Source organism: Centroberyx affinis, unplaced genomic scaffold (genome assembly GCF_046629955.1).
Source record: "Centroberyx affinis isolate AG114_WGS23_722 - 3 ecotype Tasmania unplaced genomic scaffold, CSIRO-AGI_Caff_v1 ptg002237l_1, whole genome shotgun sequence".
NCBI classification, from domain to species: Eukaryota; Metazoa; Chordata; class Actinopteri; order Beryciformes; family Berycidae; genus Centroberyx; species Centroberyx affinis.
The window spans coordinates 141,497-159,400 of NW_027280533.1; the positions used below are offsets into that span (position 1 = coordinate 141,497).

Sequence of the window (17,904 nt, forward strand, 5' to 3'; positions counted from 1 at the left end):
GACTTCCTCAGAACGGGGTGTGTGAAAAGCTGAACCGGGCCACTGTTTCGAATGAACCTAATACATCTACGCCCTGATCTTAAAGAATTGGTTTGATAAGGCGAGTTAGTACGATCCTCCTTTTAGCTTTACATATCGGTAAGTGTGAGTAAAATGTGAGGTTATGGCTACCAGGTGAGACAGAACACTCGCCCTTCCCCGTCGTCCTTTACACAAAAAAGAATTGCACGAAAATAAACTTAGTGCTCAAACTGAACAATGGTGCATATTTAAGCATCTGTTTATCTTTCTCTGCCATATATTTTCTGACTGTTAGTTTAGTTTAGCAGCTGTGGTTGCGGGTGGGGGAATGTGCGGCCCGCTTTTCACTGCTCTGGCCTACGGTGACGACAACCTAGGAAAACAAGAAACAAATCTTCTCAGGCCTCTGAGCCGTACAGAAAAATCTGGAGTGACACTTCAGAATCGCAGCATACCTGAGGTTTTACAGTAAGCGCAAATTTACACACCCCAAGTATGCACGAAACTTTGTTTTGCTTTCAGATCGAGCGAGCGGTGTGAAGAACAATGTGGAATGATGTGGCCGCGAGTCAAGACTCAAGACCGGGTGAGTGGTGTGTAAGTGTTGTCAATCTCAGTGGCCGCTGTGAACAGAGGGTATTCATGGAGGGATTGCGTCAATGTCCCCGTTGTTGGCCTTGGACTGCTGGGTGTTAGATTCCTCAGGTCCGCCCCGCTAGAGAAGAGATGCCGCATAAACATCAAGGGCTGACTGAATCACGACTTGTGAGACTTCGACAGTGCCACTGTGTAGCCATAATATCTTGCACTCAATTTGTGTCTGTATGCAAAAGCTCTTGAGAACGGATCTGTTAAATGCCACTGAGTTCTATCTTATAGTGGTCAAAAATGAATGTATCTTTTTTTGTCGTCATCAGTAATACTCCCCTTGCGCACTCACATGAAGGAGCCTACAGTACATGACCATGAGTATGACAACACTGTTTTGACCCATTGTCTCCTGTCCTTTCATAAAAGCCTTGGACAGCCCTCATGACTAAAGGGCCATTTCTGGGAGGTAGAATTCACAGACAAGCAAAGTCCACACAGACCAAGATAATGAATTTCCCTGGACACTTTCACACAGCACCAGCAAAGGGGCTGTCACACACACAGGCTCATGTCTAGATGCCACTCTTGGCATTTTCTTTGGCTACATTCCTGTCATCTGCAGATACGTGGCGCTGCAATGACGCCAGGGGCCTGTGCACCAGAAATGTCAGACATTTCTCAGACCCCCCATTTCTCGCTTTTCTCTCAAGTAGTGTCAGTCTGGTCCGTGTCACTAAGACGTTCTCCATTCAGAATAACGGTGAAGGCCTGAGGGCTGCTGGCTCTCTTTTGACTCGACGTAATTAGCACTAAATGCATTACTGTACGTTACAATGAGCCAGAGCGGGGGGATGTATTCCATGTGTTTTAATTTCCAAGATTACTACGTGAGGAAGAGACATACATGAGGGCAAGGATTGAACCATGAACGTTATGCAATTAAGTTGGACCAGTATCCCCGGTCCAATTCAGTGATGTAAGATGCAGAAGCATGCAAGTCTGGGGCCCCGAGTATCTAAAAGAATTTTATCACTAATAACATCTACAGGTTAAAAAGCATAGCATTTTTAATACAGTACAGAAAATGTAATGAATTAAAATGACTGCAGCAACAAACTAAACATCTATGCTTGCACACCCAATACCGACAGGATCAGAAAGAGCAGAAATGACTCACGTGCAAAGGATTGACTGGTCCTCTCGATCTGTGGGAGACAGGAGGGGGGGAAAGGGAGGGGAGGGAAAAAAGAAGAATCAACCTCAGCATTTTGCCATTGATCCAGTCTCTACGGTCAAGCGCTTTCTCAAGACTTTGACACCATCACAAGTCTCTAAGAGTGATAAGACTTTCTTTAGAAAAATAGGGCAGTGATTGAAATACCATGCCAAAAACATGAAATGAAGCCTTGCATCAAGTCAGTGGATCGTGGATTCAAATGTCAAAGCCAACCTTCCTGGGCTTGTGAGCTTGCCATCAAATGTTTCAAATATCATGTTTACCACAGTCTGAGACTTGTCTTTTAACAGAATAATCAAATTACTTTCTTGGGGTATTTCAGTAATCTAAGGCTTCGTAGCATCTCGCCACAGGTATTTCTGAGGCATGGAAAAATGGACTGCAATGTCAAAAATGTGGGAAAGCAACACTGGATTCAAATGGCTGGACTGGAGAGATAAGGCTACTGTAATGTCAGTTTTATAATGGTAAATGGCAGGGTGCTGAGGACAATTTGCACAGACTTGCCTAGGGTCAGTAAGTCCCTGGTAGGGATGCAAATTTTCAGAAGACATTATCGATTAATATATGATTGATCGATCAAATTGTTAACGGTGATTAATCGATTGATTAATCATTAACATCCCTACTCCCTGGTATTATGAGATTGGTTACAGATAGTTTCTGTGAAGAAATATCTGCAGAGGAGACTTTTTTTCTCATGCCTGTCCCCAAGTTCCCTTTACATAGGAATTGATTAACTGAGAAATGGAACATAGCAAATAACATTGGGCCGCTTCAGACTGCATATAGCCTCATTGAACTGAGTGGGTTGATAATGACAGAAACACGATTCTTGAAAACACATCATCAGTCATTTTGATTTACCACACAAACACACACACACAGGGAGAGTGATAAGGAAACAATGAGAGGGCTGGGGGGGGGGAGACAATTAGGAGAGAAAAACAAAGAAATTGTACTAGAGTGAAAGCCCTGCCAGATGTCTTTGCAGGCAATAAACCAATAACTATACTTCCACCTATCCCCTTCCTTTGGGTACAGGTAATTGCCAAAATAAACACCCGTGTAAATGAGGCACGAATGACACTGAAAACAGGTGCATTTTCCCGGCATAAGCTCCATTCAACTCGCTAGAGGGCAGGGTGAACGCTAATCAATGCAATCACCTAAACTGAACCATTTCTATCCAGACTGAAGCGATCTTCTCCAGGATAACAATGTCACATCCTCAGGGCATGAGTGATCCCTAAATGCTTTGATAAGCATAGCAAATAGTAAACTATATGCAATGTCTGGCTGTATAACTGGATCTCAACTCTATTGAGCACTTATGAAAGATTCTGGAATAGTGGCTGAGACAGCGTTTTCCCGACCAACATCAAGTATTAATAAAGAATGAAATTTCATTTTAAAGAGTGATATCACATCCCTTCAAATGATTCAGATAATGGCAGAATACATGCCATTGAAGCTGGCAGTGTTTATATTGGTACTTCCTTTATTATGGTAGTTACTGTCACCGTCAGAATGACAACCAAAGGCTATGAAAAGTTTAATCGTTTTTTGAGCAACCTTACCCATTTGTCTGTGATTTGATTTTCCTGACTGGGGCAGATTCAATTCATTTTAACTCGATTTCACATTAAACTGCGTGACTATTTATGTGCCGGTTGGTGCAGAGATGCTCAGTACAGACATAGCAAGAGGCAGGAGTGACATCATCAGGCTACGCTGATGTTTCTTCTGTCAACGGTAAGAGTGTGTTCTTCCTTTCACCTTGCATCTTGTATCTCCTCACACAATCGAGTGACTGATAAATTCATATAAAGCCTATACTACTATGTTTACAGTACAGGCTCTTCAATTCTGTATATTATCTGTACATATTCTGTACATCTGCACTTCTGTCAATGCATTTTCCTACTCTCTCTGCCATTTCAACTCTTGTTTAATCCAATAGGGCTGTTGAATTTGAATGGTGGTAATAGAGCATTCATTTCTGTGCTCATTAGTGCAGGGGATTTATTACTAGACTTTGTAGTGTAGTAGCAGTTTGACAGTAAAAGGCAGGGACCATATGGCTCCACTCTGTACCCAGCCCAGCTGTACACATTTAGACCAACTGTACCCACTTCTAATCTGGAGAAATGAGAAGATTCAATCGTCTACCCAGATAGCCTGGATGCCCCCCCAGAGCATCCTGTGCAGGACATCTGATTGAATATATATGGCCAAGCTAGCTACCGGAATTCAAGGAAGTTAATGAGGCTTAAAAGGTACTTTTATTATCATCTGGTTGGGATATACCAGATGTAGAACACTGTAATGAAGAGTTGGCAGCTCTCTAGACCTGTCAGCTAAAATGTAAAAAATGTAATGTAAAATGTAGAAATGTGCAGTGCATAAGTCTGCTTGAACACGGCATCAAGGAAGAGCCTTCGCAACATGATGACACAAAATAAGTCATCGAATTCTTGGCTGTCTGACATCAAGAGTTTAATAAGTGCTGTGCTGAAAGCAATTTCCACTGGTCTGGTCATGTGGCAGTAAAATTGTATCTGATGCTTCCCTGTAAACCTCTGAGCTATTCCAATCTGGTGCGTCTTGTCGGCTCAGAGTGAAGCAGGTCAGAGTCATCTAGGGGCCCTATGGGAAGCATAATGGTGGTGATGTCATGGGAAAACAGTAGTTTCTCTTCCATTATCAATGCCCCCCCGCAGGGCCGGGGCCTCCTCTTCAGTCACATGGCTGGCTGAGCTGCCACAGGTCCACAGATTAGATAAAAGTAATCAAACTCTCTTCCCTTCGCACTCAAACTGACTGGATGTTGCATTGTACATTCAGGGCTTAAACTCTGGCAAGACTCTGTCTTGTCTGAGACAGAGAAGTGCAACTGTAAGGGATTTACTGAGTGTGGAACAGTAGCTACATTATGATAAAATGAACGTGAAATCAACATTCCTTCACCCTAGTCGAGACAGTTTCCTGTAATTCTGCTGGAAGAATAAGTGCCTCAGTTTCAGACGGCCTGGTCTCTGTAGTCATCACTATCGCAATGGTATATGGGAAATCCACACAGTCGTTAATTGAATTAGTTACCCGTGGATCGATGATGTTCATGATTGGTGATCGGAATGTTGGTGCATAAATAGATTGACTTGTGTGCGGCAAGCCATCAACAACTCAGGGAAGGTGACTTCTTTTCTAGCTTTTCTGCTGATCAGACTGAAGGCAACACGCTCCCTCTAGCCTTTACATTCATTTGTCTAAAGTAGACCCTTCTGTTTTCTAATATCCCTAAGCTACCAAATGGAAGAGAAGAAGAGCCTCAAAGCCTTCATATTAATTTACCTTTGAAGTCTCCTTTCTGATCTAACAGGTGGAAAATGTAAGAAACTGTGGACAAAACCTCTAGTAGCAGCTGATGAGGAGGAAGAGAAGCTAGTGCTCTCCCACCCTTGATTGACAGGACGAAAGGACAAAGATATAAAAACTAATCAACAATAATTTATCTCACTCAACAGATCAAATTGGGTGTGGAGAGGAGTAATCTGAGGAAAGGGGAAATCAGCTCAGTGTTGTTTAACAAGGAATCGGGCATTTGAATTAATAAAAGGTAAAAGTGGAATAAACTGATATTGAGTAAGCTCTGCAGATGATGTTTTACTGGGATATCCAACAGCCAGTTCCCCTGCCTTGCTTTTCACAACTGGTGGCCTGCCAGTGTCATTTCCCATGCAGCCCCCTCTCTCTCGGACATGATGGGCCTTCATGCCCTGCCGCAGTGACGCAACAGACAAGCATGAAAATATGATTCTTTACAAAGGAAGGATAGTTCTGTTTTCGTCTCGACCGAGCTGAGAAAAAGGAGGAGAAACGCTAAGATTCGGCGCGGACGGGCTCGTGTGCCGTTCCAGCAGCACGGTTAACTCGATATACATGAATAAAATAACACTTGTGGAGGGGAGGGGGGGTGGGGGGGCCCTGATCATTCAACCGTGAGGTGCGGCAGAGCACGCTCGCGGAATGCTAATGGTCCTCGCCGTGCCTGCACTAATTTGGTTTAGCATGGCTAGTCTAATGGCTCCCTGATTTACTCGTCATCGTGAAGGACAGAAATTCCTTCCTCAAATGAGCAGGCTCTGAAATATGGTTTTATCTGCGACGCTATGAATAATTCAACTCATTGAGTACACATTGTGCCCCGGGCTGGACCGTTCTCCCAAAGGTGAAGGCTTCCCGGAGAAGAAGCGCTGACTGTGTTCCTTTGGGGTGAGGTGGGTGGGGGTTATCTGACTGAGGACACAGCTGGATGACGCATCGTGGACAACCTGGGCTTCCTGGTTCTGAACAGATACTTCCTGTCATCAAGCAAGGGCGATTGGCCTCACGCACGCGCACACACACACACACACACACACACACACAATCACTGAAGCTCGCCAGATTCGCCAGCATCTTTCAAGCCGTGATGTCAGCCACCGCTCTGCGCATGACTGCACACACGCAAACACACTCCCCCGTTAGCCCGCGCCTCTTCTGCCTCTCTCTTTATACTCACATCCCTATCTCCATCACACACAAACACACCGCCATTCAGAGAGCTGGTGTCTCCTCCTTTATCTGTCTGGCTGCAGACACAGAGGAAGGATATGATCCAGTCAGTGACACTCTTCACTTCTATTCACTGACTTGCCAATACTGCTGCGACCCTAACAACCGCTACAGATTGTAAAGCGCTGATTGCCCTTTACAGGCCAGGGTTGTGCAAACGAGAACTACCCAAACAGGGGCTGTTATTTCCGTCACATTAGCTGATGGTCATAAGGACCGTTTTGTGGGTTTCGCATGATTGGTAATGTGCTTGCCAGCTTCACATGACTCCATTATGTTGGGGAGCCTTGAAAACTGCCACAGGACATGTAATATGATTAGTTAAAAGGAAAGCTGGGAGGCTAGGAAATAATTCTAAAAACTTGATCTAGTTTTGAAGGGCAAAAATAAGTTCGGGTCCCAGTTAATCATGAATGAGCTACTGGCTGACGAGGCCGACAAAATGGCCTTATTTCAGCCACTTCAAAGTCCACAGACAGAAAGGACTGCGTCAAAGGCCTTACAAAGCGATGACAGAGTGAAAAATCGGAGGACATCTTGCGGCTTTGACGAGAACACAGTGGCTCTGCGTGTGGCGTTTCTCCATGTGGGGAGAAAGGAGAAGGAGAGGAGGGAGAGAGGGAGCTGATCTCAGTCCTCGACAGTGAGCTCATTGTGAGGCTGTGGCCCGCTGGGCCTGGGCCAGTCTTCGCCATTGAAGGCTAATGCCTGCATTAAGGAGAGGCAATGAAGTGCAAACACTCACCTCAGAAAACCAGTCCTGCACACTGCTCTAGCAGTAACTAGAGTGCCTCGGATGGAGAAAACCTTCACAAAACCACTGTGATGTCAATGGAGGAACAACAAATCAGCTGCATGTGTCGGGTAATGAAGACAAATCCTCCAGCATTATGATGCTGTCTAATTAACAGGGAGAAAAAATAAGCTTTGCCTTTAGGCTGTCTGCAAAGAAAAGAGGAGCTATAATGTCATTGACAATGTTTGCTTGGGGGACAATATTAAGCCATCATCCAAGTCGACAACCAGCAGTTATCAAAGTTATTTAAGTCAATCAGAGTCTACTCAAGTGTAAAATGAAAATCAATGGCCTCTTTCCAAACAGGGCTGTCCAGGGCTTGCTCAATCTTTTCTCCTGAAGCAACACATCTACAACTCTATCTGCATCTTTTTCTAAACAGAGATGATGATTTCAGGGTGTCTGCACGTCCTGCAAGTCCTGAAAAACAGCACACCAAGAGAATGAAACATTTTAAAACCTCTAAAGCTGAATTTAAGACTTAAAGTGCTATGTTTACAGCTAATTGTTCTGTGTCTGCTATGCTATGGTCTGCTTTCAAAAAACTCTTTATTTTGTGATGTAAATATTTTGAGCTGACCCTAGCCCTATTAAGTCCCATATGGCCCTGTGGTGAATATGCTTACTGTGCTTATTGTTGGCTGAGCCCAGCCCAGGGGAACTCCCAAGAGGCCATGGGGCGGAGGGGCAAGACCTCATGGGTAGACTGTAAGACTGCATGATTATGACAAAAATGATAATCCTGATTATTTTCCTAAATACTGTGATCATGATCATTCAGCTTGTGTCTGTGTCACAAAACAGTTATTTTATTGCACTTTTGCACGTTAACAAAAATGTTTCCTTTTTTCAATGCAGTATTTCTCAAAGTAGCAGTAGCAGAAAGTCATGTTTTCACTTTTATAGCTTGTTCAGACCAAAGGTGGAACAAATGTGTATTGGCTGCGTAGCGTAGCCCGCTTCCTTTTGTCGTCCATGTTAATGTACAGAGCAAACACACCGCCTCCCGGACCTTCAGTGATAGTTTCAGCATCAAGTCTATTTTCTCCACACACGGTGCGCAGAGTTCACAGAAATACGTAATGAAAATTATCATATCACCACAGAAGCATATATATATTCAATAATTTAAATGCAACAGTCATTGTGGGATGATGACCATCATTATCTGATTTTGAATTATCCCTTGCCTTTTGAAAATTGGGTCAGTTATTGAACTGTCACAAAAACAAATAAGAATAGATTATTTATAGATGTTTCAACTTTAGCACATATTTATTGCAATGAATTTATAAATAAAAATAAAATTATCAATATATAATAAAATGTGTTCCTAACTGGATAAAGTTTGGGTAAACACAAAACTTAAAAGCCTCAGTGGCAAACTTTGCAGTCTGCCTGGGAGCATTTTTATCTTGGTTTGCAGCTTGGCGTTCCCCCTGCAGTCTGTACCTCAGGTCCGTTTTCACTCCTTAACACCTGCTCTACTCCTATCTGTCAACCTGCCTAATGAGGTTAATACACTAAAATAAATCTTTCACAGCTCAAGAATTTGATTAGGCAACCTTAAAATACTGTAACTTCCACTCTGTGATAGCTAGACTGTGTTCAGACACTACTGGGAGTCTGAGAGAGCCAAGTTACTTGCAGCGGTTGCTTGACGATAATGTTATAATTTCTAAACTGGCCATGCGTGGACCTCCCTATACATTTCATTTTCCAAAGTAGTGAGCAAGTATTCCTGGTCGCAATTATGGAATTTGCTTACACACTTATACTTCTCCAAGTACACTTGGATGGAGCAGGAGTGTTGACATAAATCTGTATAAACTATGATGACAGTTTGTAACCCACAGAATAGAAATCCAAAGCATCACTGATTTTGAAGAATTCTGGGCTTCTGCAGTGTCCTTGGCAGCATGGAAGAGCTATCGCATAACACTGAAAGGGCTTGAGACTGCCTATTAGCTTAGCACCTAATGTCCAGCACCTAATGTACAGCCTAATAAAAGTATATGTTGACTATAGTTATGTTTTCAATGGCGTGAACCAATACCCATCTCACTATATCTTACAAACGTGTCTTGGACGCGACAGCGATGACTGGCTATCAAAAGGGTTTGGACCTTTCCCTGGACACAGGACTGTCTGTCAATGAGGCTTTAAAAGTCAAAGGAGTCGATCGTTTTTAAACCATCCATTTAAGGGCTACGATGGCAAAGGTTTCTGATGCAAGCAGGACTGGGATTGATGCTTCAGCTGAGAATTTAGAGATTGGTAAATAAATAAATAAATAAATAAAAAAACACGATGGAGATCCAGGGTATTCGGTTTCCTGTGGAGCTTTTCTGAGAAGGAAAATCTGTAGGGAAATCTGATAGGGAGATTTATCATATTGGAAAAAAACTGACAAGGGGATTTGGGTATTTATTCCTGGCATTTATGCGATCTGAACCTTAGCAATTGGTCCGTGTTTAGGAAATCTGTGCTCAATATGTACGTCAGGTGCAAAATAAATCAGGCCAGACAGGTAGTGAGCTAGACAAATGGAGGTGATGGGTGGGAGGAAGAGAGAGAGAAAATGAGTGAGGAAGAGAGGGGAACAGAAAGCAGACACACTGTATTAGGCACAAGGGAAACAGGAGAGGATAAGGGAGAAGAGGCAGAACGGGCAAAATCCACTTCAATAGCTCATAATGGTACATTCGCACCTCAGGGACTCAGTGAAACAGTCAGGTCCAATACGTTCCTTTCCTGGCAGTGGGTGACGTAAAGAAAAGAGCCAGCAGATCAAGCCTGTGACATACAGCATTATCTTTGGGACTTACAGAAGCCCAAGGGGTTTTTGAGCAAGGCTCATATACGCCAACTCAGCCAGAAGCCATTCCACGCTGGGTGACAGCACCGAGAAGGTATTCTTACCGTAAATCCACATCTGAGAATTTCTCAGATGAATGGAGGGGCCGATGAGCAACAGAAATGGAACCAGCTGCACCGGCGATCACACCGCCCAGGAATTTGGCGGGTTCCCATTTGAGGTGACGTTTCATTAGTCACAAAAGCTCCGAGTTCAACGGTCAGCTCGTGTTCAACCTTGCAGACAGAATGGCCGTGCTAACTGGGCCACCTGCTGAACATGAGACAGCATTCTTCAAGCGGCCGCAACTCTGTCCAACTGGAGGGTATCTGCCTCACAATCTGTAGGCCAAGATGTCATCTAGTCCTACTTTCACATGCGTGGTTTGCCACACAGGTGCAGAGGCTCGCCATCAGCGCTCTTCTCAGACAGACACGTTTAGAATTCCAGAGGAAACAGGCTGCATTCCTCTGCACTTTCCTAACATCGCCCAGCTCTTTACTAAAGCATAAATCTTTATGATAGAAAAGGGAGTGCAGCCCGGCCCAGGAAAGCTAAAGTAAACCGGTAAATCTTGGCCTCTGACGCCCGGTGAGGCTTTCTTCCTACCACTCCCAGGGCATTAGGAAGCCCACTCTGCCTCCGCCTGTATCTACGGACTGTGATTTATGCAGCCAGAGGAGTGATGGCAAGGTCTGATGCAATTACAACTCTGAATCCTCTTCTAGCCTTGCTATTCTGGCCTTCTAACGGCAGCACAAGAATGCCGAAAAAGACAAATTGCTGCTCAACAAAAGAAAAAAAATCAATGTTAAGCCAAGGAAAATGAACACTCCCAAAGCAACAGATGAAGTGCAGTGCAGAGGAATGGATTCACCGACTTCATATGAGTGCAGGCATACTTTCCTGGTTTATTGCATATCAATAATTATTAGGACCCCCGTTAGCTAAAGTGGAAAATGAATTTTCATGGGGCCGACAGACCTAGAGGGCGTCTGGTGGACCACTCAACTGAGAGGTCATCGAATTGATTGTGGGTCCCACAGGAGAAGCCTGTCCCGTGTGCTGCAGGGTGGCAGTTGTGGAATGGAGAGAGGAGAAAAAAAAAGTAGTGACTATTGGTCACTGCCCAGTGGTGCGTGTAGTGCTACATTTGGCCTTCACAAGGATAGAAAGACAGAAAAAAAAATCCTAAAAGACAAATTTATGGATTCTCAATTTGAAAAAGGTCTATTGTAGAGTTAGGGATTAGGGTTAGAATTGGTTATATATTAGGGCCAGGTTACAGGTTAGAACTAGGTAATTAGAGGTTTGGATTAATGTTAGCGAATGAGTGTAAATGAATGGAATATCCTCACAAATAATTAAGTGTGTGGGTGTGTATGTGCACATGAGCATCGGCTTGATGCACAAAAGGTCTCCAGGGACACCGAGGTCCTCAAGTTCAGCAGCGACAGAGTGGATGTGCTGAAATCCAGACAAAGGCCTAATCCTTTTCTGGTAGTTTTAGCCACCCAACCAATTAGATTTAATTTGAAAGGGATGTAGAGGAAGTATTTAATAGTAATAATAGCAGTAGTAGTACCAGCTGTGCTACTACTGTTTTGGCGGACACTGTTAGGTTTATGGGGACACATGGTAGAGGAAACAGGGGTGTGGGTTTAATTTTATAATCAACTGCTTTCAGTTACTGAGCTCTGTCACTTTCTGTATCCACATCCGTTCCAATATTGCTTGGGAGAAAAAAAACCCCCAAACAATAGTTTCAGTGATTGAAAAACTGCCCCTCATCCACAGCTCTTCCTGGAATTCCTTTGAAATATGGTGGTTCACTTATTCAAAAGATTAGCAATAATCTCCTGTATGCTCAGTGTGTTCTGGTGTGCCCAGGAGGAGGTCCAAAGAGCCAGGCACAAAGCCTCAGAGGTGGTTCAAAAGGCCATCAAACCCATTACTGCTTGTTACAGACCTTATCAGTGCCAGGTGGGCCAAGGTCTGCACTGGATCCAACACTATGTGCTGCGCTTTATAAACAGACCCAATCTCACCATGTATCACATTCTTTACGGTGTAGGTTACACACTACATCTCACTGAGAACTTCTTGGGACATATTATTCTATCTTTTATGCCTTTTTAAATCAATGATGAAGCTCCTTGGTGTGACTTGTGAGATGAGGAGTGCTTTGCTCATTGTTGATGGAGTGGGCCTCTATGAGACATATCAAAGAGCTATGCTTTGTGAAAAAGCTTACTGAGCCAAAATGGATCTAGCTGGACTTGACCTTATGCCCTGATTAAACACCAGGGAGAGACTCAACCCCTGATGGGGGTCTTTCTCCTTTTCCGCTGAAACAAAGCCCCCCTGTTTGGTAACCCCACCTAGGGACACTTCTAGTGCTGTTGTTGCACGTCCACTGGTGGAATCCATCACAAATGCTGACATGACCCGTCCTTCAACATATGGTTTCATTCAGGGAAGCATCAGCATTTCCTTACTACACATTTCCAGAAATGGTAAAATTAGCTTCTTGTACGTCATTGACTTGACATCGGCAGAGCAGCGAGGGGAATTATGTAAAATATCTGAACAAATAATCAATGACAGATGTGCAGTACGGTCTGGTGGTCTACTTACACAGCCCGTCTTTGTAAAGTAACACCTCATTTAACCCCCCATCTGAGCACTGACTGGCTTCTCAGCAATGCTGAGGTAATTAACAGATCCCTGCAAGGTTTAGACACCCTTCAGCCATGAATACGATTTGACAATCTGCTCGACTCCAATGGTCGTAAATTAGAGGCAACAAATTATTAGTCTCAAGTGTTTGGCTATTTCTTCCTCAGTTGCCAACTGACACTGCAAAGTCTAAACATGAGGTGTGAAACGTGAGATATTAATCACTGCAATGTAATGAGTCATGCTGCAATAGCAGGGGACGCCTAAACAATGTGATGATAAGCATTTAGCTATTCAGTGACTATATTGCCATAGTAAGAATGGAGAAAACACCAGTGCTGATCTATACAGCTGGATATTCACTGAAATGAACCAGGTTATTGAAATGCTCAGGGCCACAGCGGAGCAGCAGCTGGTCTCCACTAATCTCCAACCTACAAACCTCTTTTCCAACCACAATACTGGTAACTCTGGTATGGCCACAACTGGCAAATAGGTTGGAGTAACAGTGCATCTGAAATGACAGGTCAGGCATGTGTCTCCAGAGACACACATGCAGCACTGTGGAAAGAGCTCAAGGGTAGAGGTCAATGCTTCTTTTAAATGAATGAAATAACACAAAACACACAAATATGGCTCTGACTCATTCACAAGTCTCCCAGCCCTGCCCCCATGCATCTATGGCCCATCCATGCAGAAATGCGGTGTGTGTGTGTGAAGGCTAGAGGGTGCGAAGGAAGGGGAGGGGGTAACAACAAGGAACTAACTGGGCTAAAAGACCAGAGGTTTACAACACAAGCAGAGGGGCTATCGATGAGAGAGCATGTGTTCCTGCGCTTTTACATCACCAACTGTGAAGACTTGATACAATCAACACCAATGAACCACAAAAAGCATCTTTAGAATCAAGCTTTTTTAAAAGGTATTGAAGAAACCATGAATGAAGAATATGCACATCGGTGATATCCCAAAAAAGGAATAGTGAACAATGAAAAATTGGATCAAAGCCGCCACCAGTCTTGCCAAACAGTATGATGATGCCCCCATATTTGTGTTAGGAGGCAACAGCATCACCAAGCTGTGTTCACACTGAGGAAGCTTCCTTTTGCACACCGATATGGTGAGAGCAAGCCCTGACGGGACTGTCCAGTTTGTCACCACCCCCACTGGTCGGCCCTCGCAGGCACACAAAGACCTTATTGTTGAGCACAATGCGGGTCACCCTCTCTGTTCTCGCTGGTCTGATCCCAGTCAGTCACTGGAAGCTTCCCAACTACCAGGCAAGGATCCTTGAAGACATCATTCAGTATGGGCTGCCTTCCCTTGCAACACTGTGTGTGTCACAGCTGTCAGTGGCGGTTTGTCAAAACTTGCCAGATAAATTTAGACCTCCGATTACCAGTGTGATCAAATACTGTCTAAACCGGCAGTGGCAACAGCCATATTGGTTTGAAGCATAAACGTTACTATGGTTACAGATGTTACTTAGCCTACAGCCATCGCAAGATCAGCCATCGCAAGATCTATTAACTTCCTTGGTACATACCACAGTGTAGTCACTCTGCTCTAATGTACCATACATAATGACATTCACTCTCATTCATAAATACAGCAGTCACATTCAAATAAATTCGGTAGTTATAATTGTGAGATAGCTGTAGCCTGAGGGCCTTTAGTGAAGTAGGAGGCTGACTCAGAAGGCGATTTGACGGTCCCACAGGTGGACATTTATTTACAGTGCAACCAGAGTGCAACACAAAAAAGAAAACAAAAATTCAAAAAACTGAAGATTTACAGAACAGAGGATAACTCAACTCATACCAAATCAAAATAACAGCTCGTGCACTGGCATCTGCACTGCCTGACCTTCCCTTGCAGCTGCCTCAGAACAACTCTTTAAATACAGCCATCAATTTCAGACACATCCCCTGGCCAACCTCACTACAGGGGTGAGACATATTACCAGCTTTTACATACATAGCTTTTACATATCATTAACCATAGTGTTATTTTCAGAGAATCTCCAACTTCCAATCTCCAAAACAACAATAAGCAATAGCAACACTGTTTGTCTGTCATTACTGTGTTAAACCGAAAATATGGAATTTGGAAATCTCAACAAAATATAACGCTAAACACAAACAGACCCGGGATAGTTATGTGCGTTCGCATTACACAGTGAAATTACCGGTCAACTCGTGATAGAATTAACAGACATGTAGAGATGTACCTTACGGATAAAGAAATAATGTTAACAGTGACAAATGATGCGGTCATACCCATTTTGTCACAATGATATTCAAATAAATGTGGTAGTTATAATATTCAAACCCATTTATTTAACTTGTCTGCTTGGACAACTGCAGTTAAAGTAAAGAATCACTGAGAAAGATGTCTAAGTAAAAACAACAAAAGTCAGAGCTATAATGGCACAAGGAAACAAGGGTTCAAAAGATACCGGCCATAATTGTTAAGATATTTGTTAAGAAAATAACAAACCACTCATGGGTGGAGAAGGGAAGCATTGTCTGTAGAGTTAAATCCAGACTGGGCCCTCAGAGTCAGGATACAGTAGATTTTGTTTAAGTGAGTTACTTTTGACGGTGTTCATGCCTGAGGGGAATAAAAATCAGGCTATTCTCTCTATAATTTTAAGTGGTATTGTCATTCAGGATGTTGCCACCGCAAGGCAGAATATTTTCAAGGTGATTTTCTGTTCCAGCACATAGGTACATTGTGCATACTGACAGCTTTTCTCCAAAGACTTCTCTTTTCCCCCTATGCTCCATGCATTCATTCCAATGCTGGCAAAACACATTTATCTTAAAAGGTGGAAAAACATAAATGTAAATGCAAGTGCTATAGAGAGATTTCCATAGAATCTTGGTTCCATTTGATGCTATAATGTGTCACCCAAATGCATAAACTACAAAACTAGCCTAACCGTATAAAATCAAAGGATTATATGACCACAGAAATCCTTTAAATCATAGCGCAGTTGTTAAACATTTACGAGCAATAGCGACACGTGCCACTTCTGGGGGCCAATAATGTAAGACTTGGGATATAATTACCCTTCCACAGGGGGAAATAAGCTTTTGACTGTCTACAAAACACATTTTTCTCAGCAGTCAATACACCACAACAGTCTCAGTCAATACACCACAATAAATAATATTGACATTTTGTGCTAAACAAACACAAGTACATATGAAGCTGTTAAAAAGCTTATTTGAGGATTTGTATTGTAAAATTAAAACCCTGAACCATGAAACCATCAGCTCTTATTAGCAGGGTAGCCTCAGTACAAGAACAAACAGAGACTCCCTTATTCCTGTGCGTAATTTTAGATCCAATTTTACAGCTGAGTACCTCCGTAACCAACAACAACAAACCTTTAATCCCTACAAAAGTGATGACCTCATCGAAGCAAGCTGGCTCTGACATCAACCAGCTATAACGTTTCCACATGACTGATACACACACAGACAATACAGGATATCCTCCTCGAAACTCAGTGAAGTGATAATCACATTGTGCCTGATTTGACATGGGAAATTCTTCTTCATTAATCATTTCTTGGCAGGGTGTAATAATTCTGAATTTGTAACACAAAAAACTAGCCATAATGTAACACAAAACTCTTGAAACCAATATAAATGACATTTTAATATCAGGTTGAGCAGCAATTCCCTTAAGTGGGCTGGACTACCCTACTGGGGAAACGCAGATCAGAAGCTATTATATTCAGTACTAACACACCAACTTACCCTGTAGCATGCATCTGTATGCAGACTCTGAGATGGCGTAGATGTGAGGGGGCATTTCATGCCTCTTCTTGCCCCTGTACATCTCAATGATGTTCTCTGAATAGATGGGCAGGTTTTTGTAGGGATTGATGACCACACAGAAGAGGCCGGAGTATGTCTGTGAGGAGAAGAGAAACATGGTTGATGAGAATCTATCATTTGACTCTTAATTGATCAGATAGCAGTCCTAATGTCGCCATCATGTCACAGTTAATAATAAAACAAATATTGTATCAATTATCTTCTCTCTAACCTTTACTCTGGAATAAAGAAGTAATGAGCACTTCTTGGACAGTGAATGAGCAAAAAAGCAAATTTGATGCCGCTTTAGGGCAATGTCTTGAGTGATGGAAGGAAATGAGGTGTAAGGACTTAGAATTTATTTAGAGGAAAACAGTGCTGTTTGTGAATATTAATGGAGCTTTTCAAAGCAATGACATGACTGCCCTTGGGTGTGCTGAATGCACAAAGAGATTAAAACATGATTTGTTACAAATTACAAATGGACAGGTTCAGAGCATCTGGGCCCAAAACCAAGGTTTTTTTCATCTGTGATTCATTAATCGGCACAACACAATTTGGCTAAATGGGCATTGGGCCGATTAACGAATCACAGACGAACACAGAAAACTGTGTGCAGGTTGCTGGCACACTGCCCAAGTCACCTAGTTGACATTCTTCCTCTACTCACTCATCCTCCTCTTCTGTGCTTCTGTGACTATTCTCCACCTCTTTCCCTTCAGACAGCAGTCAATACTGAGTTTTCCTCCACAGTAAAATCGACCAGCAGTAATTCTTTTAACATCCCTAGCCAGGCATAGATAGAGTAACCTCTGCTTTACAAGCAACTTGTAGGCTTCAACATTAAAATGCCATGTATACAATATGGCAATATCTACAGTGTCAAATATGGAGCAAATCCTTCCATCGGCAATAGAACTCAAATGCAGGGGGTAGTGATTTTAATCCACGACAGCATATCACTCCCTCAGTCTAATGATGCAGACGGGGAGTGCAGGACAGGCCAGGAGAGGGTTAATCCTCAACATGTCTGCTGCTGCTGAAAGTCCATTAACTGAGTGTGTGGGGGTATACATTAGGTGCTGACTGATCAAGGCTTTTTGGCTCCCATATCAATAATTGGGATCAAAAGTCTTTATCTGCCAATAAAGCCTTTTTTGCTTGTGGATCCCAGTCATATCTCCAGTCAGGATGATTAATTAAATGAAGACAGAAAGAGGGCGTCCACACCCCATCTCTCTGTTCCTGCTTTCCTCTCTCTGCTGACCGGTCCTCT

At 43.1% G+C, this 17,904-nt stretch overlaps 1 protein-coding gene across 1 annotated transcript in view; it reads right to left on the minus strand.

Annotated features, from left to right (window-relative positions):
* The window catches only part of LOC139655338 (myosin-10-like), a 56,906-nt gene that overhangs the window by 30,115 nt on the left and 8,887 nt on the right, over nucleotides 1-17,904 (minus strand). The window contains exons 3-4 of the mRNA XM_071532719.1: nucleotides 16,569-16,725; nucleotides 1,790-1,817 (exon numbers count right to left, since the gene is read on the minus strand). Coding sequence (XP_071388820.1) covers nucleotides 1,790-1,817; nucleotides 16,569-16,725 — 185 coding nt within the window. The remainder of the gene's footprint in view (nucleotides 1-1,789; nucleotides 1,818-16,568; nucleotides 16,726-17,904) is intronic.